This window comes from Manis pentadactyla, chromosome 2, assembly GCF_030020395.1.
Source record: "Manis pentadactyla isolate mManPen7 chromosome 2, mManPen7.hap1, whole genome shotgun sequence".
Classification (NCBI taxonomy): domain Eukaryota; kingdom Metazoa; phylum Chordata; class Mammalia; order Pholidota; family Manidae; genus Manis; species Manis pentadactyla.
In genome coordinates, this window is record NC_080020.1 from 14234470 (window position 1) to 14260974 (window position 26505).

The window sequence follows — 26505 nt, forward strand, 5'->3', positions numbered from 1 at the left end:
TCTGCGAAAGTCTTCCTAACTGTAAAATCTGTTGCTAACTGCTGAATTCCACAGTAAAGGACTCTAATTGCAGGTGGGGGCAGAGGAATCCCTAAGAGGAGACCGCAGTCTAAGAGTGGGCTCTACCTTGGGTAGTCTTCTGAGGTAATATAAATAACATCTTGATCTGATACAGATGAGGAGAAGGGAACAAAATGTCCACTTTGTAAAGGCAGCAGCTCCAACCCAAGCAGGTCACTGTAGGCTTGGTCGGAGAGCACGAACTCCAGGAGGTGCAGCTTTTCCCCGGCACAGCCCGGCTGCGCACACTTCCTCAGCACCTGGCGCACCCACGCGGGCGTCACCTTCCTCACAGGCCTCCCGCTGGAGGCAGCGAGCTGAAGAGCGGCAGCCAGGTTTGCTGGCGCCTTGACAATCTGCTTCCCTGAGCTCTGGAGGTAGCTGAGCACACTTTTCGTGCATTCCGAACCGTCATCAAGTTCTGAGAAGTATGCCTGCTCCAACCTGACCCAGTCGTGGCTGACTGAATGAAGAACCGCATTCTGGAGCAGCTCATCAAACAGAGGCTCTAACAGCGGCCGCCAGTGCACCTTGACTTTGCTCGCATCAGGCCAGAGCCTGTAGATGACGTCAACCGACAAGGGGAAATCGGAGCTCTTTTCTGTCTCCAGACGTTTTATGGAATCTAAGATCAGAGTAGCATAGGCTTTCGGGACAACATTCACAATGAGAAATTCATTCCATAAGGCTGCCGGATCTCGCCACTGGTCCAGCTCTCTCCACTTGATGCTTCTGCGATTGTCAGTCAGGCCAAAGAACCCGCTGATGTGAACCGGGAGCCCCGTTTTACTTTCCTCACCAGGCGGTAAAGGAAGAAAACAAAATGCTTTTCCTGAGAAGTCAGATGTTGCTCCTTTTTCTTCATCATCTCTGCTTGATAAAGACATGGCTATTCCAATGATTGGCACAAATTTCAATTCATCAGCTAAAGAATCAAGTTTACTGTTAATCCCTCGCCCTCCCACACTGTTACACACCAACCAGGAGGTTCCTTGTGCATCCTTAGCACTCTCATCTTCTAGAGCTATGTTTATGTGGTATGTTACACAGGTTATACTGCTGCTCGGGACCTTGTTACAATAGTTACTTATCGCAGCTCCCAGAATCTTCACGGAATCTGACCGTTCACGTTTCAGGGCCTGATTCTCACTCGCAGTCACTCTGAACAGCAGCTTCTCTGTCCCGCCAGCCTCGCGGACATGTAAGGAGACATCCTGCACGCTTTTCAGAAAGAGCAGCACGGTGTCTGCATCTGCCCTAAAAGATTCAAACAACTCAAGAACCTTTTGCTTATTGTAGAGGTTACCACTAAGCTGTGAAGGTTGTAGGCGAAGAGGGAAACGGAAAAATGTTCCTGGAAAATGGCCGTTTATAAACGTTTCCTTGGTGCTTCCAAAAATGCCAATAAATGGTGCAAACTGGTCTGAAAGTTCACTAATTTCTTTGCTATCATCTTTAAGATTCCAACACTGGCCTGATTCATGTGGACCAAAAAGTGTTTGATGGGGATCTAACATCCCAATCTGGTCACCACTAAAGATACAAGGAACATCTGTAAAGAAAAAATTCAACAGTCACAATCAACTCTGAAATTTAGAACACAATTATAATCATAGTTGCAATGCATACATAATTGCTGTCAAAATATTGCACATGAAAAAGCATGAGCCATAAAATGATTCCAGAACGGGTTTATCTAAAACCAAACTAAATTAGGCTTTGGAAATATAATTATTGGACCATTAAAAATAAAAATTTCTCTTTTGATTAAAAAAAATACCAGGCACAGAGACTTTACATGATTATTGCAAAAACCTAAGATACATCTTTAAACACTTATTAAACAATGAAAATTTTGTATTCACACTCAGTGCCCACAGGCATGTGAACCAATTAAACACAAACAGAGCTGCATCCTATGCTTAAAATAAAAATTTCAACCACAGATTCTCTGAAAAAAAGAGAGAGGAAGAAATAACAACGCAGGCAGTTCTGCCCCCCCATGTTACTCCGTGAGCATGTGCCCTGGATGAGTTTGGAATGAGTGCCTTGGGTTGGTCCTCAGCCCTGTGCCTCTCAGAGGACAGCCTCTCAGTCTAGGAGCATCGCGCCGTGCTGAGCCTACGGGCAGTGCCACAAGGTACATACCTGTGAGGCATGTAGCATGGGCCCTGACCTGATTATCAGCTGCTTCACCTGTCTCTCAACCAAAGACAAAATGATACTTAAACACTGGCAGAAAAAGTGGGTATGTTGGATGTGCTGTATTGTGAGAAATTCTTCACCATGGTGCCTTTATAAGGACTTCCCAAGGGTAGTTTTGACACGTTTTGCCTTACATGCTGACTTAAGCACCTACCGTTAAGCAAGAGTCAACCACAGTAAGTCCACCTTTATTTCATCCACTGCATGCTCAGTGTCACTGCCGCCTATTCCTAAGCGCTCAGGTGTTTTAAGTAGGTAATGTCCTGGCCACCAACCCTGCCGCTAACTCAATCAACAATGAGTTATACTTGTCTACACTCCCTTGGGACAGCACTCGCTCTGAATACTGAACTCAGGCCAGGGAGACTCCTGACAGTTGCAAAGCATGACTCATGACCTTTGCAAAGCCTCAGATTAGAGACTAGCACTCCAGTTAATGCTGTGCACACAAATATACACGTTCCCAAATCTGGACCAAATCCACAGTGAGAAGCAGATGCTGGCAGTCAGTGGAACTCCCTAAACAATTCATTTCTGTCCAACAGTCTCCACACTTTTGAAATTCATGTACGTGCCCTCATAAACTTAAAAGCTACTATATACACAGACTGGGGGGTAACTCATGAATATTAATATTCATTAACCTGTAACTCGCAGAATGTTACATTCATGTATTATAGTTATATAATATTATATGATTTAATATCTAATATTAACATCTAATATAACATCTAATATAATTAATATTACTTATACATTATAATAATATAAATGCAATTTAAAAAATAGGTTTACTAAAACTGGGCTACAGTGGAGGTGACCTTATGTCGCACTGCCCAGGGCAGTCGCAGTTTAGGCCAGCTCTCTGACATTAATGTTAATCTCCTTCACTCTGAGGGGTGCCCCATTTGAATGGTGAATTAACACGGTCATCCTAGCAATAGCTTGGCCAGCCCAATCTCTCCTTCTTTTGCAAGTTCAAAATGCAAAAACAGTCTGAAAGTAAACCATAACAAGGGTCAAGTCCATAAAAAAACCTTTCCCATGAACTATAATAAATAATAAGAGCATTGATTCTAGAAGAATAGCCATGCATTCTTACACTAAGAGTTTCAAGTGTTTCCAATTGTAACTGTGTAAGTTTCTGGTAACTATAAATCCAAAACCTCCTTTTAATTCTAGGTTCAAAACATTACTTCAAAATAATCTTTAAAATATTCATAAGTTTAAGAAGAGCAAAATTTTTATGAGGAAATATACAGAGCCCAGATTACTTTAAAGATCTTCACTTTGTCAGTTATTAAATACCACTGGGTAGTATACTCTCCTCATTCATCTCTTGACATTTAAAAATATGTACAAGAAAATCTGTGAAAATCAGTTTGTATAACTAAAGATTGTCAGTGTAAAATTTTTTACAGTACAAGCATACCTCACTTTATCATACTTAGCTCTACTGCACTTCAGATGCTGTGCTTTTTACAAACTAAAGGTTTGTGGCAACCTTTTATTGAGCAAGTCTGTCAGCACTACTTTCCAACAGAAGTTGCTCATCCCATGTCTGTCACATTTTGGTTATTCTCACAATACTAAGAACACTTTCATTATTATGTTTGTTATGGTGATGTGTGAACTTTGATGATACTACTGTAATTATTTGGGGCATGGTGAACCTCACCCACATAAGATGGCAAACAGTTCATAAATGCTGTGCTCTGACTGCTCACCAACTGGCTGTTCCCCCATCTCTCTTGCTCTCCTTGGGCCTCCCTATTCCCTGAAACACAATACTGAAGTCAAGCCAATTAATAACCCCACAATGGCCTCTAAGTGTCCAAGTGAAAGGGAGAGTCACAGATCTCTCACTTTAAATCAAAAGCTAGAAATGATTAATCAGTGAGGAAGACATTGTCAAAAGCTAAGACAGGCTGAAAATGAGGCTTCTTGCACCAAACAGACAGCCAAGCTGTGAATGCGAAAGAAGTCCTTGAAGGAAATTGAGTGCCACTCCAGTGAATGCATGAATGATAAGAAAGCAGTCTTGTTGCTGTTATGGAGAAACTTTTAATGGTCTGGATGGAAGAGCAAACCAGCCACAACATTCCCTTAAGCCAAAGCATAACCCAAAGCAAGGCCACAGCTCTCTTTGGTTTTGTGAAGGCTGAGAGGTGAGGACGCTGCAGAGGACAAGCTGGAAGCTGGCAGAAGGTGGTTCATGAGGTTCAAGGAAAGAAGTCATCTCTGTAACATGAAGTGCGGAGTAAAGTGTCAAGTGCTGACGTAGAAGCTGTAGCAAGCAATCTGGCTAAGATAATTCACGCAGGTGGCTACACTGAACAACAGATTTGCAATGTAGATGAAACAGCCTTCTATTGGAAGAAGATACCATGTAGGACTTTACTAACTAGAGAGGTGAAGTCAATGCCTGGCTTCAAAGATTCAAAGGAGAAGCTGACTCTCTTGTTAGGTGCTAATGCAGCTGGTGACTTTAAGTTGAAGCCAATACTCATTATGCATTCAAAAAATCCTAGGGCCCTTCAGAATTATGCTCAGTCTGCCTTGCCTATGCTCTGTTAATAGAATATCAAAGCCTGGATGGCAGCACATCTGTTTACCACATGGTTTATGGAATAGTCTGAGCCCCCTGTTGAGACCTACTGCTCGGAAAAAGATTCCTTTCAAAATATTCCTGCTTATTGATAAAGTACCTGGACAGCCAAGAGAGCTGATCATGATGCACAACAAGATGAATGTTGTTTTCGTGGCTGCTGACACAACATCCACTCTGCAGCCTATGGATCAAGGCACAATTCCACTTTCAGCTCTTATTACTTAAGAAATACATTTCATAAGAATCTAGCTCCATAAATTGTGATTCCCCTGATGGATATAGGCAAAGTGAATTGAAAACCTTCTAGGAAGGATTCACCATTCTACGTTCCATTAAGAACATTTATGATTCAGGGGAAGAGGTCAAAACACCAACATTCACAGGAGTTTGCAAGAAGCTGATTCCATCTCTCATGAATGACTTTGAGGGGTTCAAGACATCAGGGAGCACGTCACTGAAGATGTGGTGGAAACAACAAGAGAACTAGAATTAGGAGTGGAGCCTGAGGATGTGACTGAATTGCTACAATCTCACGATCAAACTAGAATGGACGAGGAGTTGCTTCTTACAGATGAAAAAAGACAGCAGTTTCCTGAGATGGAAGCTACTCTCAGTGAAGATGCTATGAAAATTGTTGAAATGACAACAAAGGAGTTAGAATATTACATAAACTTGGCTGATGAAGCAGTGGCAGGATTTGAGAGGATTGCCTCCAATTTTGGAAGTTCTGCCACAGTTAAAATGCTGTCAAACAGCACTGCATGCTACAGAGCTAATGCTCATGAAAAGATGAATCAACTGATGCAATACACTTTGTTGTTGTCTTATTTTAATATTTTAAGAAATTGTCAAGGCCATCCCAACCTTCAGCAACTACCACACCCAGATCCATCAGCAGCCATGCACAGTGAGGCAGGACCCTCCACCACCAAAAAGATTACCCCTCGCTGAAAGCTCAGATGATGGTTAGCATTTTTTATCAATAAAGTGTTTTTTAATTAAGGTATATACATTGTTTTTTTTAAATATCACACTGTAGCACACCTGACAGACTACAGCATAGTGTAAACGTACTATTATATGTGCTGGGAAACTAAAGAACTCATTTGATTTCTTAACTGCAGTATTTGCTTACTGCAGTACTCTAGAGCCAGACTTGCAGGATGTCAGAGGGACGCCCGTAACAGTTCTGTGTAGGCTTTTCAAGAGCTACATTTGAGACCTCACACGAAATGACAGAACAAATTACACTGGTTCCACCAAATCATGACATTAACATTTAGCACCACATGATGCTTTGGTTGTAGTTGCCACGGTAACGTTAGATAACTCAAAACACACTAATTATTTCTGTAATATAATTCTTCCCCCAACAGAGAATTTGGAAAAGATGCCTTAAAAACAGTATCATCTCTGAAGTTAATCAAATAAATTTACAAAACATAAGCTAAAATAATTTTCAATATCAAGACTAAAAAGCCAAATACTATACCTGTTATATGATAGACAGAATTGAACCCGATTCCAAATCTTCCAACCTTCAAAGGGTCATCCTTTTTCCTGCTTCGTGCTATTTCTTGAATGCCGTTCCAGTCCTCTGAGGTGAAAACTGCATTGTTGTATACATAGAGAGCTGGCCCTGGGTGTTAAAATGTACACACAGGTGTTCAGCAAGAAGTAAGCCAAAGTGTTTGATTCTCTCAAGAACTTCCTCAATATTAAAATGGCTTATTTCATGAGAAGATGGAAAGAAGTGAATGGAATTAACTCTACTTATAATTCTGATTGCTTTCACAGTAAAAATAACACAAATCAATGGTAATGATTGCCAGCAAAAATAAATTGTTGGCCATATATCCAAAAAGGAAAAATTAAGGGTGTTAAATAGTACTGAGATACCCAATATGGAAGGCAAGCAAGGAAATTGATCAGTGTAGTATTTTGTAAAATCTGTTCCTAAATAGCATATTTGAATTTTCTTTTTTTTTTGTAATGGGATTACCTGTAAATGTACCGAGGAGACTATCTTAAGAAACCTCGTCAATATGTTATTTCATAAGGTGAAAAAAAATCCTCTAGCAATGTTAATAATCAACTTATAAGTGGTTGTTTTTGTTTTTGTCAACCTCTGGATTTTTCTACATTATTTGTATAATTTTTAAAAAGCATTAATATGACCAATTTTTAAATAAGCACTTCAGAATAATACCATCCTATCTCCAAAGTAGTTCCTTTAAAAGTTATATTTATAATTCTGGACAAAATATTTTTGGAATTCTATTTTTGAGACTTATCTTCAGATCTCTAACATTCTTTGAATATGTTCAACTGTAATAACTCCTATTTTAAAATAGTTTTTCTTTAAAAAAGCTACTGAGGGCACAGAGATGGAAAAAGCAAGGCAGAGTGAGAAGTGAGGCAGAAACCTCCTCCCAAAACCACATACCACACGAAAATACAGCAAATACAGCTAATCCTGAAATAGCAAGCCAAAGAATGCAGAACAGACTGCCTACATCTAGGAAAAGAGAAGACCTCACAGAAAACGGTAAAGTAACAAAGACACGATCTGGCAGGACACAAGCCCTCCCCCCACCTCAGCTCACAGACAGAGGAAGAGAAACAGAACTGGGAGGGAGTAGAAGCCCAGGACTGCCAAAAACCCAGCCCTGGAGATCTGGTCTGGGAGCAGGAACCTACATTACATAGTGCTCTAGAGATTAGTGGGGTTGGAAAGCAAATACAGGCAGAATACTTGGAGAGACTGAGATTCCAGCTGCTTGTGGAGAACAGGTATGAACAACTGGCCCCTCAGGGACAAAAGAAAGGTGGACACTTTGAAAGATTTCCCAACAGCGAGAGGGGTGCTAAAAGGGCAAAGATTACAGAGAGGTTACTCCTCAGGAAAAAGGGTAGGTGGACAAAACCATCCTGATACACTAAGCCTAGCAGGTTGGGATCTCTCAGGAGCTTCAGATACTCTATCCCCAAGCTGGCAATGCAGCCTCAAGGACCCCCCACTGCCATATGCAGCCTGCCACTCCTTCCTCCAGGCAGGCACTGGTTCGAAACCTGCAGCCCCAGCCATCATGCCAGGCCAGCCAGAGGGTGGCCCTGCCTACAGCAGCTACAGGACATAGCTCAGAGGCTACTCCCTGAACACTCAGCCCACTGGACCTGGCAGTGGTGGCAAGTGCTACAGCCAAAAAGTAGGAAAGAGCTCTTTCTTCCCAGCAGGCACCAGTTCCACTTACCTGCAACACCCACTGTAGCTACAGCTGCTCAGCAGCTCCAGAGAGTAGAGCTTCTGAGCACTAGAGGATGCCACCTACACAAAGTTATTATTCTAAAGGCATCACTAAAAAAATGAAATGGCAAGAAAATTTTGTACAAACAAAAATATAGCAGAAGATGCCAGAATGAGGGCTAAGTGAAACTGAAATCAACAATCTTCTTGATAAAGATTTCAAAATAAAAATAGTAAACATGCTCATGAAGCCACAGAAAAATAGGTTATTCAAGATCTCATGAAGTCCTCTTTAAGAAAGACAGAAACTTTGAAAAATACAGTATCTGAAATGAAAGGTAAAATGAAGGGATTTCAAAGTAGATTAGATGAGGTAGAGGACACAGTAAATGGAACAGAAATTAGAGAACAGGAATACAAAGAAGCTGAGGCACAGAGAGAAAAAAAGATCTCTAGGAATGAAAGAATATTGAGAGAATTGTGAGATGAATCCAAACAGAAAGATATTCGCACTATAGGGGTACCAGAGGAAGAAAATAGAAAAAAAGAGACAGAAAGTCTCTTTGAGGAAATAATTGCTGAAAACTTCCAAATCTGGGGAAGGAGATAGTCTCTCAGGCCATGGAAGTGTACAGATGTCCCAACACAAGGGACTCTAGGAAGACAACACCAAAACATATAATAATTAAAATGGCAAAGATCAAGGACAAGGACAGAATATTAGAAGCACCCAGAGAGAAAAAAAAGATCAGGTACAAAGGAAAGCCCACCAGGCTATCATCAGACTTCTCAGCAGAAACCTTACAGGCCAGAAGGGAGTGGCGTGATGTATTTAATGCAATGAAGCAGAAGGGTCTCAAACCAAGAATACTCTATCTGGCAAGATTATCATTTAAATTTGAAGGTGGGATTAAACAATTTCCAGATAAGCAAAAGTTGAAGGAATTTACCTCCCACAAATCATCTCTACAGGGAGGAACTGCTATAGATGGAAATGCTCCTAAGGCTAAATAGCTGTCAACTGAAAAAATAAAACCACAGTAAAGGAAGTGGACCAATTAATTACTAAGCAAATGCAAAATTAACTACCCACAGAGTAAGTCAAGGGATACACAGAGAGTTCAGAATAGGACACCTAATATATAAAGAGTGGAGGAGGAAGAAGTAGTGAGGAAAAAAAAAAAGAACCCTTAGATTGTGTTTGAAAGAGCATAATGAGAGTTAAGTTAGACTGTTAGATAGTAAGGAAGCTGCCTTTGAACATTTGGTAACCACGAATCTAAAGCCTGCAATGGCAATAAGTACATACCTATCGATAATCACCCTAAATGTAAATGGACTGAATGCACCAACCAACAGACACAGTTACACAATGGATAAAAGAACAAAACCCATGTATATGCTGCCTACAAGAGACTCACTTCAAACCCAAAGACATACACAGACTAAAAGTGAAGGGATAGAAAAGAGAGTTCATGCAAATAACAGGGATAAAAAAGCAGGAATAGCAGCACTTGTGTCAGAAAATAGACTTCAAAACAAAGAAAGTAACAAAAGACAAAGAAGGACATCACATAATGATAAAGGGGTCAGTCTAACAAGAGGACATAACCAGTATAAATATCTATGCACCTAACATAGGAGCACCCAAATATGTAAAATAAATACTAACAGAATTGAATGGTGAAACAAAATGCAAAGCATTCATTTTAGGAGATTTCAACACACCACTCACTCCAAAGGACAGATCAACCAGACAGAAAATAAGAACACAGAGGCACTGAACAACACATTAGAACAGATGGACCTAACAGACATCTACAGAACATTCTACCCAAAAGCAGCAGGATACACATTCTTCTCAAGTGTACATGGAACATTTTCTAGAATATATGACATACTAGGCCACAAAAAGAGCCTCAGTAAATTCAGAGGACTGAAATTGTACCAACTAACCAGCTTCTAAGACTAGAAAGGTATGAAACTAGAAGTAAATTATGCAAAGAAAACAAAAAAAGCCCACAAATGTATGGAGGCTTAACAACATGCTCCTAAAAATGGGTCAATGACCAAATAAAAACAGAGATGAAGCAATATATGGAGATAAATGAAAACAACAACTCAACACCCCAAAACCTGTGTGATGCACTGAAGGCAGTTCTAAGAGGAAAGTATATTGAAATACACACTCACTTCAAGAAAGAAAAATTCCAAATGAACAGTCTAAACTCACAATTAATGAAACTAGAAAAGGAAGAAAAAACGAGGCCCAAAGTCAGCAGAAGGAGGGACATAATAAAGATGAGAGCAGAAATCAATAAAATGGAGAAGAATCAAACAATGGAAAGACTTAATGAAAGCAGGAGCTGGTTCTTTGAGAAAATAAACAATAGATAAATGACTAGCCAGATGTATCAAGAAAAAAGTATACACACATAAGCAGAATCAGGAATGATAAAGTAAAAATCACTACAGACACCATGGAAATACAAAGACTTATTAGAGAATACTATGAAAAATTATATGCTAACAAACTGGATAATCTAGAAGAAATGGAAAACTTTCTAGAAAAATACAACCTTCCAAGACTGCCCCAGGAAGAAACAGAAAATTTGAACAGACCAATTATCAATAATGACATTGAATTGGTAATCAAAAACCTACCCAAGAACAAAACCTATGGACCAGATGGCTTCACGGCTGAATTTTACCAAACATTTAGTGAAGACCTAATACCTATCCTCCTTAAAGTTTTCCAAAAAGTAGAAGAGGAGGGAATACTTCCAAACTCATTGTATGAAGCCAGCATCATTCTAAAACCAAAACCAGGCATGCACCACAAAAAAAGAAAATTATAGACCAAATATCCCTGAGGAACATAGATGCAAAAATACTCAACAAAATATTAGCAAAGCAAATTCAAAAATACATCAAAAAGATCATCCATCATGATCAAGTGGGATTTATTCCAGGTATGCAAGGGTGGTACAATATTAAAAAATCCATGTACATCATACACCACCTCAATAAAAAGGATAAAAATTACATGATCGTCTCAATAAATGCTGAAAAAGCATTTGACAAAATTCAACATCCATTCACGATAAAAACTCCCAACAAAATGGGTATAGAGGGCAAGTACCTCAACATGATAAAGGCCACAGATGACAAACTCACAGCCAACATCAGACTCAACAGGGAAAAGCTGAAAGCTTTTCCTCTAAGATCAGGAACAAGACAAGGATGCTCACTCTCCCCACTTCCATTGAACATAGTTCTGCAGGTCCTAGCCACGGCAATCAGACAACACAATGAAATAAAAGGCATCCAGATTGGTAAGGAAGAAGTTACTGTCACTGCTGTTTGCAGATGACATGATGTTGTACATAAAAACCCTAAAGAATCCACCCCAAAACTACTAGAACTAATAACTGAATTCAGCAAAGTCACAGGGTGCAAAATTAATACACAGAAATCTGTGGCATTCCTATATACTAATGGTGAAATAGAAGAAAGAGAAATCAGGAAAACAACTTCATTTACAATTACATCAAAAAGAATAAATACCTAGCAATAAACCTAACCAAGGAGGTGAAAGACCTATACTCTGAAAACTACAAGACACTCATGAGAGAAATTAAAGAAGACAATAGTAAATGGAAATACATCCCATGCTCATGGAAAAGAAGAATTAATATTGTCAAAATGGCCACCCTGCCTAAAGCAATCTACAGATTCAATGCAAACCCTATCAAAATTTCGACAGCATTCTTCAATGAATTAGAACAAACAGTTCTAAAATTCCTATGGAACCACAGCACAACCTTGAGAAGGAAGAATAAAGCTGGGGAATTACACTCCCCAACTTCAAGCTCTACTACAAAGCCACAGTAACCAAGACAATTTGGTACTGGCACAAGAACAGAGCCACAGACCAGTGGAACAGATTAGAGACTCCACACATTAACCCAAACATATATGGTCAATTAATATCCGATAAAGGAGCCACGGACATACAATGGGGAAATGACAGTCTCTTCAACAGATGGTGGTGGCAGAACTGGACAGCTACATGTAAGAGAATGAAACTGGATCACTGTCTAACTCCATACATAAAAGTAAAGTCAAAATGGATCAAAGACTTGAATGTAAGTCATGAAACCATAAAACTCTTAGAAGAAAACATAAGCAAAACTCCCTTGAATATAAACGAGCAACTTTTTCATTAACATATCCTCTCAAGCAAGGGTAACAAAAGCAAAAATGAACAAGTGGGACTACACCAAACCGAAAAGCTTTTCTGTACAGCAAAGTACACCATCAGTAGAACAAAAAGGCATCCTACAGTTTGGGATATTCAGAAATGACATATCCAGTAAGGGGCTGACATACAAAATATATAAAGAACTCACATGCCTCAACACCCAAAAAGCAAAACCAATTAAAAAATGGGCAGAGGATCTGAACAGACACTTCTCCAAATATGAAATTCAGATGGCCAACAGACACATTAAAACATACTCCACATCACTAATTATCAGGAAAATGAAATTAAAACCACAATGAGATATCACCTCACACCAGTTAGGATGGCCAACATCCAAAAGACAAGAAACAACAATTGCTGGTGAGGATGCAGAGAAAGGGGAACCCTCCTATACTGTTGGTGGGAATGTAAATTAGCTCAAGCATTGTGGAAAGCAATATGGAGTTCGCAAAAAACTAAAAATAGAAATACCATTTCACCCAGTCTTTCTACTCCTAGGGAATCTACCTGAAGAAAACAAGATCTCAGATTCAAAAAGACATGTGCACCCCTACATTTATCATAGCACTATTCACAATAGCCAAGATAGAGAAGTAACCGAAGTGTCCATAAGTAGATGAATGGATAAAGAAGATGTGGTACATATATACAATGGAATATTATTCAGCTGTAAGAAGAAAACAAATCCTACCATTTGCAACAACATGGATGGAGCTAGAGGGTATTATGCTCTGTGAAATAAGCCAGGCGGAGAAAGACAAGTTCCAAATGAGTTCACTCATCTGTGGAGTATAACAACAAGGCAAAACTGAAGGAACAAAACAGCAGCAGACTCACATACTCTAAGAAGGGACTAGTGGTTACCAAAGGGAAGGAGAAGGGAATCAAGAGGCATTATAATCCACAATCACAATATAGATAGGTCATGGGGAAGGCAGTAGAGCATGGAGAAGACAAGTTATGACTCTGTAGCATCTTACTATGCTGATGGACAGTGACTGTAATGGGTATGTGTGGGGTGACTTGACAATATGGATGAATGTTGAAAGCAATGTTGCTCATGTGAAACCTTCATAAGATTGCATATCCGTGATGCCTTAATTAAAAAAAAGCTATTGAGGTATAACATATATACAATAAAGCACAAAGATTTTAAATGTATAGCTTGATGAATTCTTACAAAGTGAATAAACATGTGTATTCTCCATCCAAATGAATTATAGAGAACATTCCAGCACTCCTGAAGCCTCTTCTCATGCACCTATAAATTCAAGCACGGATATGGCATTGGTGGTACATGAAATAAAACTTGTTTCTCACTAATTATTGATTCTTACCCTGATATTGGGACATATCTTTTGACCAAAGGGTCTCTGTTCCATATTGAGTTTCATCATATAAAAATTTAACTTCTGTAGCCCCAGCATCTTCTGCATTCTGGATTAACTCCTAATCAATAAACACACCAAAAATTAAAATATTTAATAATACAGTAATCCACTGCCCATCTTTGTATTTACCTATAAAATTTATAAAGTGATTACATTTAAATAAAGAAAACCCGCTGTTTGCCTCAGTAAGATCTGGTCTGAAAACTACTGAAAGTAATTGTTACATGCACATGGGTGTGACTGAAAAGATTAGCAGACCTCCAATGACACATACCTAAACTGAATTTTTTAATTTGCTATCTCTTATCCTCTAAATATAAACCCTGAGATTATTTATAACTCTGACTCTTATTTACAATCTTCCCAAAGCCTACATTCAAAAGAAATCACTCCATTTCCAAGAGCTGCAGATACCTCATTCTCGAGCAGTTACCAAACACACACCTTTATTTATCATCTGCTTATCAAACGTACTTGCACTTGGAAAAAAAATGTATCAATGTATATTACTAATTAATATGCTGCATTATTGAGGACTTAAGATATGAACAAGCCTTTCTCCTGTACTAAGCTGAAAGTTTCTTGAAGGTCAGGGCCCTGTCGTAAAGAAGGCAGTAATATTTGTTTGGTAGATGGTGGGTGAGTGGATGGCTGGATGGCTGGCCAGACCTCTTAAATGTCAAAAGCGAAGGGCCACTCCAAGATTTACAGTCTTCAGCGGTTTCGAAAAAACCCTATCTCAACCATGCCAATCACTTTGGAACACCTACCAAAAAATGTTGTGCTCTGATCCATCTAAAGAGAGCTCCAGACTCTGAAATAAGAGTCCAACCCCTAGAGCCAACACCACAAGCATCCCAACTGGAAATGCACTCCAGAGACATCACTCCTAGTTCATTCTGGACCTCATCTAACATAAAGAAGAGCTGGCATGATGGTCGTCAGGATGAGCTCTGACTCGGGCAGACCAAGTCAAGCGGCTATCTCTGAAATCAATGGGTCTTTAGAATCATGGTAATTCACCCCATATTACTACATTCATGAACCTCTAATGTTGGGGAGAACTATTATTTTCTTTTTTTGCTTTCCCAGTATCTTGGTATCACTAAATGGGGAGGTGGGGATGGGAGGGATGGGCAAGAACTGAAGAAAGTTTGCCGTGATACTATAGCAATGCCAACACAAAGCCTTTATCAGAGCAAGCGAAACAGTGCCCACAGGACGTAAGACTGAGTGAGGAGACTTTGCAGATTCAAAGAGCTCATGCTGAGATCAGGTAGGGCCTTTGGTCCGGCCCAGTAGCCAAAAGCCTGGGGTGTCTTATCCTACCTATTGTTCAACCCAGAACATGAATATTTGAACCATGTCCCTATCTGCCTCTCTCTCAGCTACAAATTCTTCCTATTTACCAACTGACTATTTCTTACAGGATTTTTAAGACCAATTCCTACCCTATTTGTACAATGGAATCCCTAAAAACTAGCAATCTTATTTACACTGGGATATCATAATAAAAAAGATAAAAATAATTAAACAGGGCAGCATAATACAATGTTAACTTACAAAATTATAGCACTTTAGAGGCTGAATCCTGTTTTCACTTGGATATCTATTTGTGATTTTATGTGTATTTTAGGGAACAGAGATGAAGAAAACTGGAGACAAAATCCCAAGTCCCAGGCTCCAATGACCAATCTCAAATTGAACAAAAAATAGGATGGTTGTTTTTTCTCAAGGGATCTCTTTCAAATTGAATTTGAGAAGAAGAGTGAAAAAATGGGCCAATTTGCATATACTCTTGGGCAAGTCTTTAAAATATCTCTGGACCTGCTTCAGCAAATACCACAAAAAGTGGTGGTCTGTCTCAGCCTTTTGGAAACCCCTATTAAATCTAAAGCAGTTGAATTCCACTAAAATATCCAAAGAGCAAGGATTACATGGAGCTGGCTAGCACACAAATACATACAGTAAGCAAGACAGAAGAATACACATCGGCTGCTTGCTAACTATAAGAATGTACAGAATACAAGAGGACATTGTTCACAATGGCTGCCTTCTTCCCTGATAGGATCTCAATACCTCACTTTTGAACCCATGAGACCCTACTCCTATTATCACCAACCACATTTTTGTTTTAAATGTATTCTAGTCACCTCTCTCTACCCTGCATAACAACCCAAGAACCACACTCTTTCCATCTCCACTTTCCAATTATCTCAAAATAAAAATAGTTTTCAAATTAACCTTGTGTGAACCACTGATGTCTATTCTGAAAGATGACCTTAAACTCTTACAACATACTGTCAGATGCAGCAACCCTCAATCAGCACCTATCCAAGTGTGACTATTAAATAGACCTCTTCCTTATTCTCTAAATATCTACCATGTAAAGTAGAAAATATAATGAGGGCAAAGACACTGAAGGTAATAAAAATTAAATATATTAATGGGAAGGAAAATGCATAATAATTTATCGACTTTTACCATTAATTAAGGTTTCCTATTAAGCTCAAACACAAAATCTAATTTTTTCAGTATCTTCCATTATTGTTTTCTTTTATGGTTGTTCAGTTTTTGGGTTTTTTTTAATGAGTGTATTTAAACTAAAAGAACATATTGTAAATAGAAATAGTTAAAATAATTACCCATTAAATAAATTCTCCCAGAAGCAAACCTCTAAATCCAAGGGTCATATGGACATATGTTCATGGCACCTGAATGTGGGTTTTGTGTTATTTTAGTTGTTTGATCAGTTGGTTCATTTGTGATGCCCCTGTACAATGTTTTACATAAAATTACATTATGTAATTACATAAAATTACAAAAAACTCTCCCTAGAGCAACAGTGGGCTTGATTGTAGCACACAAGAGCTTAGTAAGTTCCTTTGCCTCTGAAACCTCTTGTATTTACACTGATTGCATTCTCAGCCCATCCTATACTGCGTGTGAGATCCAGGTGTGGAGGGAAATACATGCAGCCATTCAAATCCAGATGCACTTTTCAAAAACTTAAAACTAAAAGGACTTTAAGTAATTTTACTTCCATCTCATTTCTACCAAAGTAAATTCACACCCATGCACAACACATGTCCTACCTTCAGAATCTGTCCTCCTTCTGGGTATCTTCTTAAAATGTCCTTAAGAAAATCAACAAGTGGTGGAGTGGTTTGACCAAATCGACCTACAATACACAACACATTCGAAATGACTTAGAAAAAAATCCCATGGCCCGTTACCAGTGTGTTATTTGGTTCCAAAACAATAAAGTTATACAAGTTGTGACTTCATTCATTTTACTGCACTACTCTGGGGTGAGAAATCTACCTGACTGACCACATTCAGTAGCAAGTAAGACAGATTCAATTTCATCAGATCTCAAGATTTTTAGTTAAACTACAAATTCAGTTTTTAAAACACTATCAAAAATACACTAAATGCCACAAAATATTAACTCAAAAAGAAACAGCATAAGGAGGGGATGGGGGAGGCAGTGTCGGCTCTTCTCCAAGGCAAATGAAAAAATGGCACTATTTTGTGGATTCTTTGCCATTAAATAATAAGCCAGAAATAGTTGTGCCTATTATGACATTATTAATATTGTCAAACTCTCTTAATATTCTGCTTGTTCTGAAATTCAGCACAGTCGCTGTCTCAGTGGCTATCCTGTTCTAATACCCTTCTGCCTTTCCTAAGCTGGAGATTCTTAGCACTGACTGACCAGACCAGGTTATCTTAGGCAGGTGACAGCAAAGTACAGGGAGTTTGGGGGGAAACGAACTAGCGTTTCAAAAGCACAGAAATTTTTTAAAATTTGTATATAATTGAAAGAGAAATCAGTGCTTAAAATAATAAAATCATCAGTATATATATATATATATACACACACACATATATATATGTGTGTGTGTGTGTACACACACACACACACACACACACACACACATATAGTATCACATCCTTCTGGTGCAAATGCCCATCTAGACTAAGCCCAAGCAGGGCTCTGTCCCACAGGTGACTGTATGCCACACGTTCTCACAGATCACTAGCTCCGTGGCTCTTGTTCTCCTCGGGCCCTGATATCCCTGTGGTATACACCTCCATTTCACTTTTAAAACATAATCTTTATGCAACTAAAAATGGCACATACTCCTGGTAAAGTCAATATTATACCTCCCCCTTTTAAGCCTTTTGATTGAAGGTTTACAAAAAGATGACAGTTTTTGGAAGTCAGATCTCCAATCTTGATCCAGTCAGATAACTGAAAAAAAGAAAATAAAGTGTATGAAAAGCAATATCATTCCTAATGCCGTAAATTCAAAACTTCCCCTCAATTTTTTTCTCATTTGAGAAATAATGCTTGTTAGCTGTTCTTATCAGAAAATAAGCTGCCCTGGAGAAGCAAACATTTCAAAGAATAGAAATTAACTCAAAAACTTTTTTTAAAAAACCTGAAGGTTTTTCCTTTAATTACACACATTTTTGCTTTAAAATAACTTAAATATTTTGATGATGAGTCAGGATCATCAACATAAACAAAATCATTCTTTTGATCAGCATTTCCAAAGTGTATTGCTCAGAACAGAGCTCCAAGGGATGTCAATGGATGTTACAGGACCAAAGAAAAAGTTTTAAATTAGTTGGAATAATACAGTTTTTAGGGCATTTTACATATTAATAAGTATGCTAACTCTTAGAAAGGATTATCTCACAAAGTTTACCCACAATTTTTTTTCATAGTTTTTAAGGACATCTTATAGGTTATTGTTCCTAGAGATACACTTTGGAAAGTACAGCTGTAGATGCTACTACTAAAAGGTGTGCAGCAAAGGGAAGGGACAAATGAGGACCCCAGACTCTGAGGGTGCTCTGGTCTACAAACATCCTGAAACTGGCTTTCCTGGAAAACTCCTTGATACTTGTTTTTCTTTTGGGGATTGTCCTGTTTCTCATACAGGCAGGGTACAACATGTGTGAGCATGACCTGCAGAGCAGTGTGATCCAGTGCCTTTTTTGAAAAGGTAGATAACCCAAAGCCAGATTAGCCTCCTCCCCAGAAGCCCTCTCTCAAGTGTTACTATGGAGTGACCTCTTACAGGTCAGCTGTCCACAAACATTACTCCCAACCTCACCTGAAGAACCACCTCTGTAACTTATACCTCCCTGACAGATAGTAAAGAACATCACTTACGGTATCAAAACCCAGCACTTCCTACAGTCTCCCACCACCCCGACTGACTGCCTCCTGTTTCCTGAAGCTCAGCCACTCTCACTGCCTCCCTTCCAGCACTTGTCTCTCCTCTTTCACTTTCGTCTCAACAGCAGTGGCACCTTCTACCTAGCTGCTTGTACTGGAAAGCTCCAGGGAAAGTTCTCTCTCTCCAAGCCACATGTCCAAAGCCTCTAGGTCTCAGCATGTCCACTATCAGTATGTCTCATGTCTAACTTGCTCTCCACCATTTCCAATTGTATATTGTTTAGGTTATATATTTAGGTTATACACACATGCATATATGTAGATGTACATATGTATATATACATATACACTCATACGTGCATACACATGATAAGACTCTTAAAACAACTACAAAAAAGACAACAGAATAACAAACACAAAGGGGCAAGGGAAGACAGAAAGGATGCAGGCTAAGGAATAAAAGCACAGAGGTAAATATAAACTGCCAACAGTGCCCTAGTTCTTTGGTTAGATGAGGTCATCATGGTTGTTCATTATACTATTAGTTAATTAACTAATTAATTACTAAAAGAGAGCCAGGCAGGCATAAACCAAGGTTTGCTAGTCCAATTCTGTATAGATAAGGTATGTTTAAAGGAAGAAAGGCAGGAAGGGTGGAATGAAATGTACAATGCAGGAGGAAGTATCCAGATCTTAAAGAGGACTGGGAACGGAAGAAGACAGGAGTAGAGCCATGTTAGTGATCACATGTACCTGCCCATGTGAGTTGCATTTTGGTGGACTGTAATCAGTGGCCTATCAACAAGGAGGTGACTTTCCTAAAGACAAATCAGGCAGCCCAGATAACCTCACCAGTGCCATCTGCTTTCTCCTCCTGAGCCTGCCAAGCTTTGAGGGTTTTGCTTGGTTCTTTCTCCTTCCTGAACCCTAAATCACTCCAACCAACCAAGTAACATTGGTCCTACTCATCTCCAGAGGCAGTGAGATCTTCAAAGTTGTCTGTTTTAGTCTTTATAGTTTGTTTTTAAAAGAGGATGATTATAAGATAATTTGAACATCGGGTCTCTATCCATGCCAGCCTCAGCCTCCCTTAAAAACCTCAGAGATGCTCGTTTTCATTCACTATAAAATAATAACTCACACTCCAAATTATTAGCAAACAATATAGTATTAACTGCAATCCAGATCTCCCAACACTTCTTCCTTTGTTCAGGACACAAGAGAGGTTCACAATATTCCCAGGTTGACAGGAAAGACATTTTATCAATTAAAAACCAGGAAAGTTAACCTCCTGGTTTGAGCCTCAAGTACATTTGGTATGGAGAAAAAGAACCAGAAATATGCCCAGCGATAATAAACAGCTTCAGTCTCTCCATATGATAGGAGGTAAAGTGAAGAACTTTCAAAATTCCACTTCCAGGCCAGGAAAAGCAAAAAGGACAAGGAGAAAGAGGCCAGCAGGTGGCCCAGACAGACTGAGGACTAAGTACATGCCAGCTGCTAGCTGTGTCCAAACATCGCCTTACATAAAGGTGACCCTCTTTGATGGCTGGCACATGTTAGCAATGCTCAATTCACCAGTTCAGAAGTCACAGGCCTGTCCTCTGAATGCAGATAAAACTGCCCTCTGCTTGTTTCCTGAGTGAGCTCCATCCTTCTTTAAAGTTCATGTTTAATGCTTTAAGCTCTTCTCTGTTTTGAAGAACTTTATGTTTAACTTTTATTTATTCCCAATGGACATCCTGAAAGATTCTCTATGGTGTAGAATAGTAAAAAGTCCATAGACTTTGGAATCAAGACAGACCTAGCTTCAAATTTTGATTTGATATTTCATTTCTCTGAATCTTAGCTTTATACTTACATAAAATGGAATAGCAATAACTAATTCATAAGGAGGTTTGGAGTAGCAAATAAGATGATATATGCTAAGTACTTAAAAACTGTGTGTGGAACACAGTGAACTGCTCAATAAATGCTACTCTAATTGCCAATGCATTTTACTAAAGTACTGAAGGAGAAATGTGCTAGGCAGGTTACTTCCATAATTGCATCTCCCGCCCTGACCTCTACCTTGAGCTTCAGTCCCAGATCTGTGGCTGCCTAGTCTAGACTACTAACACAGCAGAGACCTTAAAATTGGTTAGAATTCATTTTATCCCATTACTATTAGTCTCCTATACATCCTTGCCTTTCAGTTGCCCCTCTGAAGTTGCAGCCTAGAACCTCATTCCCTCATGACAGCACCAGTGTCCTAAGCCGCCACAACCCACTCAATACAAAACACTCCATGCACCACTGCCATGGTCACCATCCCATATCGATGCCTTGCACAGACACCTCCAAAAGCACTTCTAATGGCAGCACCAAGCCACAGCTGAGTCTGCATATAGTATATGTAGGGGACAAGATGACAAAGCAGAACCAGAGGAGCAACCAAAGCAGTGGGTATAGAGCCAGAAGAGCAGACCCAGGAAAGTTAAGAGAGAGAAGGCGGCTCAGAAAAAGACGTAAGAAGGACAAGCTTTGCTCTCAATTCTGTCCAAAGTCCTCAGTCAAGTCATTGTCTGTCTTCATGCCACCAAACACCTTTGGGAAGCAGAATGGAGGACTGTTCCGTGGAGGAACACAAGTACAGGTTAACCAGAAATCTGTGTCTAAGTAGGAAGAGACAGAGAGTGGACCCAGGCACACAGAGGTCAAAGTCACATTAAGGGATTAGAAATCACAAGTACCAAGTATTTTGCCAATATCTGTACTGAATAGGAAGGAAATGCAATACTTGAAATATCATTCCACACAACTCAAGTATCCCTTGTATATCTGTTCAACTCTTCTTTTAAATCCTGAAAATGGTGTTCTTTTACCATATAAAAAAGTAAGGATACTTATTAGGATTAAAGAGTGAGTTAATTTTCAGTAAAACATCTCCATTTAACACCTCCTTTAAGAAAACTGTATTTTCATCAATTTTAAAGGATACACAGGCATACATCTTTTTATTGTATTTCCCAGATACGTGTTTTTCCCACAGATTGGCGGTTTGTGGCAACACAGAGTAAAGCAAGCCAAGTCTATAGGCACCATTTTTCCAACAGCATTTGCTTCTTCATGTCTGTGTCACGTTTTGATAATTCTCACAATACTTGAAATTTTTCATTATATTTGTTGTAGAGATCTGTGATCAGTGATTACAACTCGCTAAATGCTCAGATGATGGTTAGCATTTTTTAGCAGTATTTTTTAAGATATGTACATTTGTTTTTTAGACATAATGCTGTTGCACTTACTACACAACAGTACATATTATAAACATAACTTTTATATGCATTAGGAAACCAAAAAATCCATTTGGTTCACTTTATTGCAATAGTCACTTTATTGCAGTGGATTAGAACCAAACCCACAATATTTTGAGGTATGCCTGTATATGACAATATGAAATACTCCTATTTTCCAAAATTTTGATTGGCTAGGTCATTCATTTGCATTAAAATATGATATAAATTTACCCCTTGAAATAATAGGTTCTGTATTAAAGTGTGTCTGGAGATCCTTTCAGTCCTAAATTTCTGTGATTCAAAAATGGAGGAAATTTCTAAGACATAAAAGGTGAAGATATTTACCAGCATTCCAGTTAACTTACATAACACAATTAGAAAAATATGAGTAATGATTAAGTCATTTCAATGATGATGTCTCTAAACAAGAACATTTCTTAAAAGCTCTCTTGTCTATGATGCCCATCAAAAAAGTATTTTAATTTCAGGAAGTGAAAACTCAGACCAAATCTGAGGGGGGGTGCGGGAGGCATAAATGTTGAAATGGTAAATTAACAAAAATTACAACTAACGATAGGAACATAGTCGTGTCATTCTGTTCATGTTATTTACAAAGCATTATTTCCAGAGAGACCATTAAAAGAGCATGTCTTCATGAAATAAGATCAAGCCTGCTCAGTTCCACCCCCTAGCAAGTTGCTGTGCCAACACCCTTGGCACAGATGGCACGCCCATCGTCCTAAGCAGAGGGGACCGGCGGCCTTACCTCCCTGTCGCCGAGCCACAGCCGCTGCTCTGCCACCGGGAGGCCCGTCTCGGCGTAGATACGCTCCTTGACATCACGCACAGTCCAGGACGCCGGCACCGCCACGGTCCTGCAGCCCACGCAGCCGCGGAGCACAGTCACGCGGAGCCACCTGTGCAGGAGGCAAGGGGACCGTCAGAGCGGCCACGTGAGACCCCTGCCGCCGAGCGCGCGCTGCTGCCCCGGATCTCCTTGCGGGACCCTCGCGGCCCTGGCCCGGCCCGGGCGGGATTACCTGTCCCCCATCGCGAGGCCCTCACTGCGGGCCCGCGTCCGAGCCGGCGCCTGGTCACGGCCCTCCGCGGCGGTCCCGGAGGCCCAGAACGCGGCGGCATCAGACGAGGCGGAGAGAGTCTCACCCGCTGTGGAGGAGCCAGCGGAGGCGGCGGCCGCGCGCTCCCCGCCCTCAAGGGCTCCCGGAGGCCCGCCCGCGGGCACGCGCCCGCCAGCAGGACCGTTAGCTGTGGAGCCGCCGCGCCCGCCAGGCTCCCCACCGCCCCAGCCCGGCCCTTCCCGCCCCAGGCCACGCCCTCCCTCTGGCCACGCCCCTGGCCCAGGAGCCCCACCTCCTGCTCTCTCCCCTCAAGGCCCCGCTCCCCACTCCGGGACACGTCCCTCCCCTCGGGTCTCTCCCCTGCTGCCAGGAGCCGCTCCTCCTCCCAAGCCGCGCCCCATCCGCCGGGCCCCTTAGTTGAAGGGTTCCCTCCCTCCAGCACCCGCCTCACCAGCCCCGTCGCGCCCACCAGGACCCGCCCCACCAGCAGGCCCCCCGGCACAGACCATCCCGCCCCTACAAGCCCAATCCTCCTTGACAGCAGCGACAGCCTCATTTAACCGGGGGTGCGAATGCACTTTTACAGAAGATGTTATTTTTCATGATGGAGTTTAACAGTGCCATAAAATGCAAAACTAGACATTTCTAGGACCTACATCTCCTCCTTAACTCTAACGACTTAATCTTTGGAAGCATCTACAAATAAGATTTAGGACGGCCTCTTAAGCACAAAAGGGGAACGTGGTGACTGCTGAACTCAAGTGTCCTACTTGGCCTCATTTTCTGTTTCTTTGTGAGGCAAAAATTTAGGATCAGTGTTTCAGTTTGCTGGAGGAAGGAGTGTGATACACATATCCTATGACATGTTAAAATATATGTAACTTACTTGGCAATATTATACTGCTGTTAGCAATACCTGCAAACTCCTTGAAATCAGAAACATGAGTCTCAGAGTTGCTGGAATCTCCCCAGAGTAACTAATGTCCCCTTGTATTTGAAACTGTGGCTTGATGATATTTCAGAGAATGTCAATCCTTTCCCCTGTCTTATTTTTCATAGAAATGGATGAGACACATTAAAAAAAAGCAACATCTAGTGAGGCTATCTCATGAACAAATAAACTTGTGTACTTATTATTTAAATTCCTCAAATAGAATTAAATTTTGGTGTCAAACCTAAAAAGGGTATTAGTATATTTCAATTGCTTCTTCCCCTCCACACACACCCCCCCCACACACACACATACACACACACACTATATATATATATATATTACTCAGAACCCATTACCGGTAAAAAAAATACACAGGATAACCTTCCAAGTGTTCCATTTTTTCCTTCTAACCGTATTTAAAAGATATAGTGCTGTAAATCAGGCCAGTGTTTCCCTACTTATAAGTAAGCATGTTCAAGCAAGTAGAGAATATGCTAATTCAATACAAAGATTAGAAAAACTCTAGTGTATGGATACTAACTTCTTCAGTTAGACAAGACTATACAAGAAAATGCATTAACATACCAAGAAGCGGAAAGAATATGAGCTCCCACCCCTCTGCCAAAGCACCACAGTGCACATATCCCAGGGCAAACCCATCCTGTGCTCTCTCCTAGGGGGCCAGGCAAAGGGGATGTGGCGGGAAAGGAATGTGGGTGCCGAGCTGAAGACTTGAAAGACAAAGATCCGGAGAGGGTTTCACAGGGAGTGGAGCAGATGTGTCTGGGGAAGCAGGCTGATTATAAGAAGCTTTGAACATCTGGAGTTCAAAGTATACTCAGGATACACTTTAAAGTGTTAGCATGGGAAATATACGTCTGGAACTCAGGGGTCAAAGCCAAGGACACAGATTTAGGGATCACTTGTTTAAACATTCAGGTAATATTTATTAAATGTCTCCTATGTCCTAGAGGGACACATTTCTAAATGACAGGAATATAACAATGAACAAAGTCCCTATCTCATGCTTATTTTCCAGGGAGGAAGACACCAATAAGCAAATAGACAAATAATGTACAAATTCATCCTATAACATTAGCCATGGAGGGGTAGGGACTGTTTCAAAGTGGGGGAGGGAATTGGGGCAGGATAAGAGAGTCAAGGAGCTGGGTGATCCTACAACTCCTTTCTAAGAAGCGACATTTGAACAAAGGCCTGCAGGAAATACAGAATAATGAAATTGTCCAGAAAGAGCTTCTGGGAGAAGAAAAGGGTGATAGGGTGACCTGTGTAGCTCGTGCTCCCATCACCTGTCTCTGCCCTGGGTTTGCTGTCACTGCCTCCTGCTTGTCTCCAATCTACTCCCCGACCCGCCACATAGTCAAATGTGGAATTGGCTTTACTGGCATGCTGATGGCACCCCGAGGCCTGGAAGGGGTCCTAAAACACAGTAGGTGCTCAGATGAAGGAAGGAAGGGAGGCCTGGAAGAAGGAATGATTGGAGGAGGGCAGGGGGAGAGGGAGAAAGGAAGGAATGCGTAAATACCTGGAAAATATAAAAAGGTAGAAAGAAGCTCAAACGCTATTCATAATCCTAACACCCCAATACAAACATCTGTATACATAGCCATTAACTTAAGGGTTCTCAATATGATTGCAATTATACTACAGCTACATGGTATTTTTTCAACATTTTTGTCACTGTATAAATCTCATTTCTAATAACTGCCTAATTTTCCATTGAGAAGAAATACCATAGACTACTTAACCTTACAGATACTTACATGGGTATTTTAACATTTCAAAGGTGCACAAACTTCAATAAGTAACTTTGTTCATAAACTTTTACCACTACTTATGATAAGGACATTTGAAATAATGATGTATTCTAAGCATTTTCTGTTGAGCCTTGACTCATTCTTTAGGAGCTTACTGTCAAATGCAGAACAGCAAGAAGCCAAACTCCTCCCTTCTTTTAGAGTAAGTCCAAACTCAGTAAGAAATGGGGAGTCCCTTTGAGCCTATTTCAGTTGTAGAGATGGGCCAGTAACAGAGTTTTATTACACAAGCTCGACTTGGCAGGACAGAAGCAGAAAGCCCTGCTATTCCTTCTCAGGACCCCTGTTTTAACTTGCTCTGCTGCTTTCTTGCCGTGCCCTGGACGACATCTGGCATGCAATGGGCCTACCTTCCCCATCATTCCCATGATGAAAATCTTCCAATCCCTAAAATGAACTCA

At 40.4% G+C, this 26505-nt stretch overlaps 1 protein-coding gene across 6 annotated transcripts in view; it reads right to left on the reverse strand.

Annotated features, from left to right (window-relative positions):
* SACS (sacsin molecular chaperone) overlaps positions 1-26505 on the reverse strand; it is a 137306-nt gene that overhangs the window by 39618 nt on the left and 71183 nt on the right. For 4 of the 6 annotated variants that reach the window (XM_057490278.1, XM_057490271.1, XM_057490272.1 and 1 more), the window contains exons 3-8: positions 23020-23170; positions 17952-18039; positions 16877-16962; positions 13728-13839; positions 6369-6515; positions 127-1612 (exon numbers count right to left, since the gene is read on the reverse strand). In XM_057490278.1, the coding sequence (XP_057346261.1) occupies positions 127-1612; positions 6369-6515; positions 13728-13839; positions 16877-16962; positions 17952-18039; positions 23020-23170 (2070 nt within the window). Of the gene's footprint in view, positions 1-126; positions 1613-4973; positions 6308-6368; positions 6516-13727; positions 13840-16876; positions 16963-17951; positions 18040-23019; positions 23171-23293; positions 23400-26505 lie in introns of those variants that run through there. The other 2 variants (XM_057490275.1, XM_057490285.1) reach the window with 2 other exon arrangements.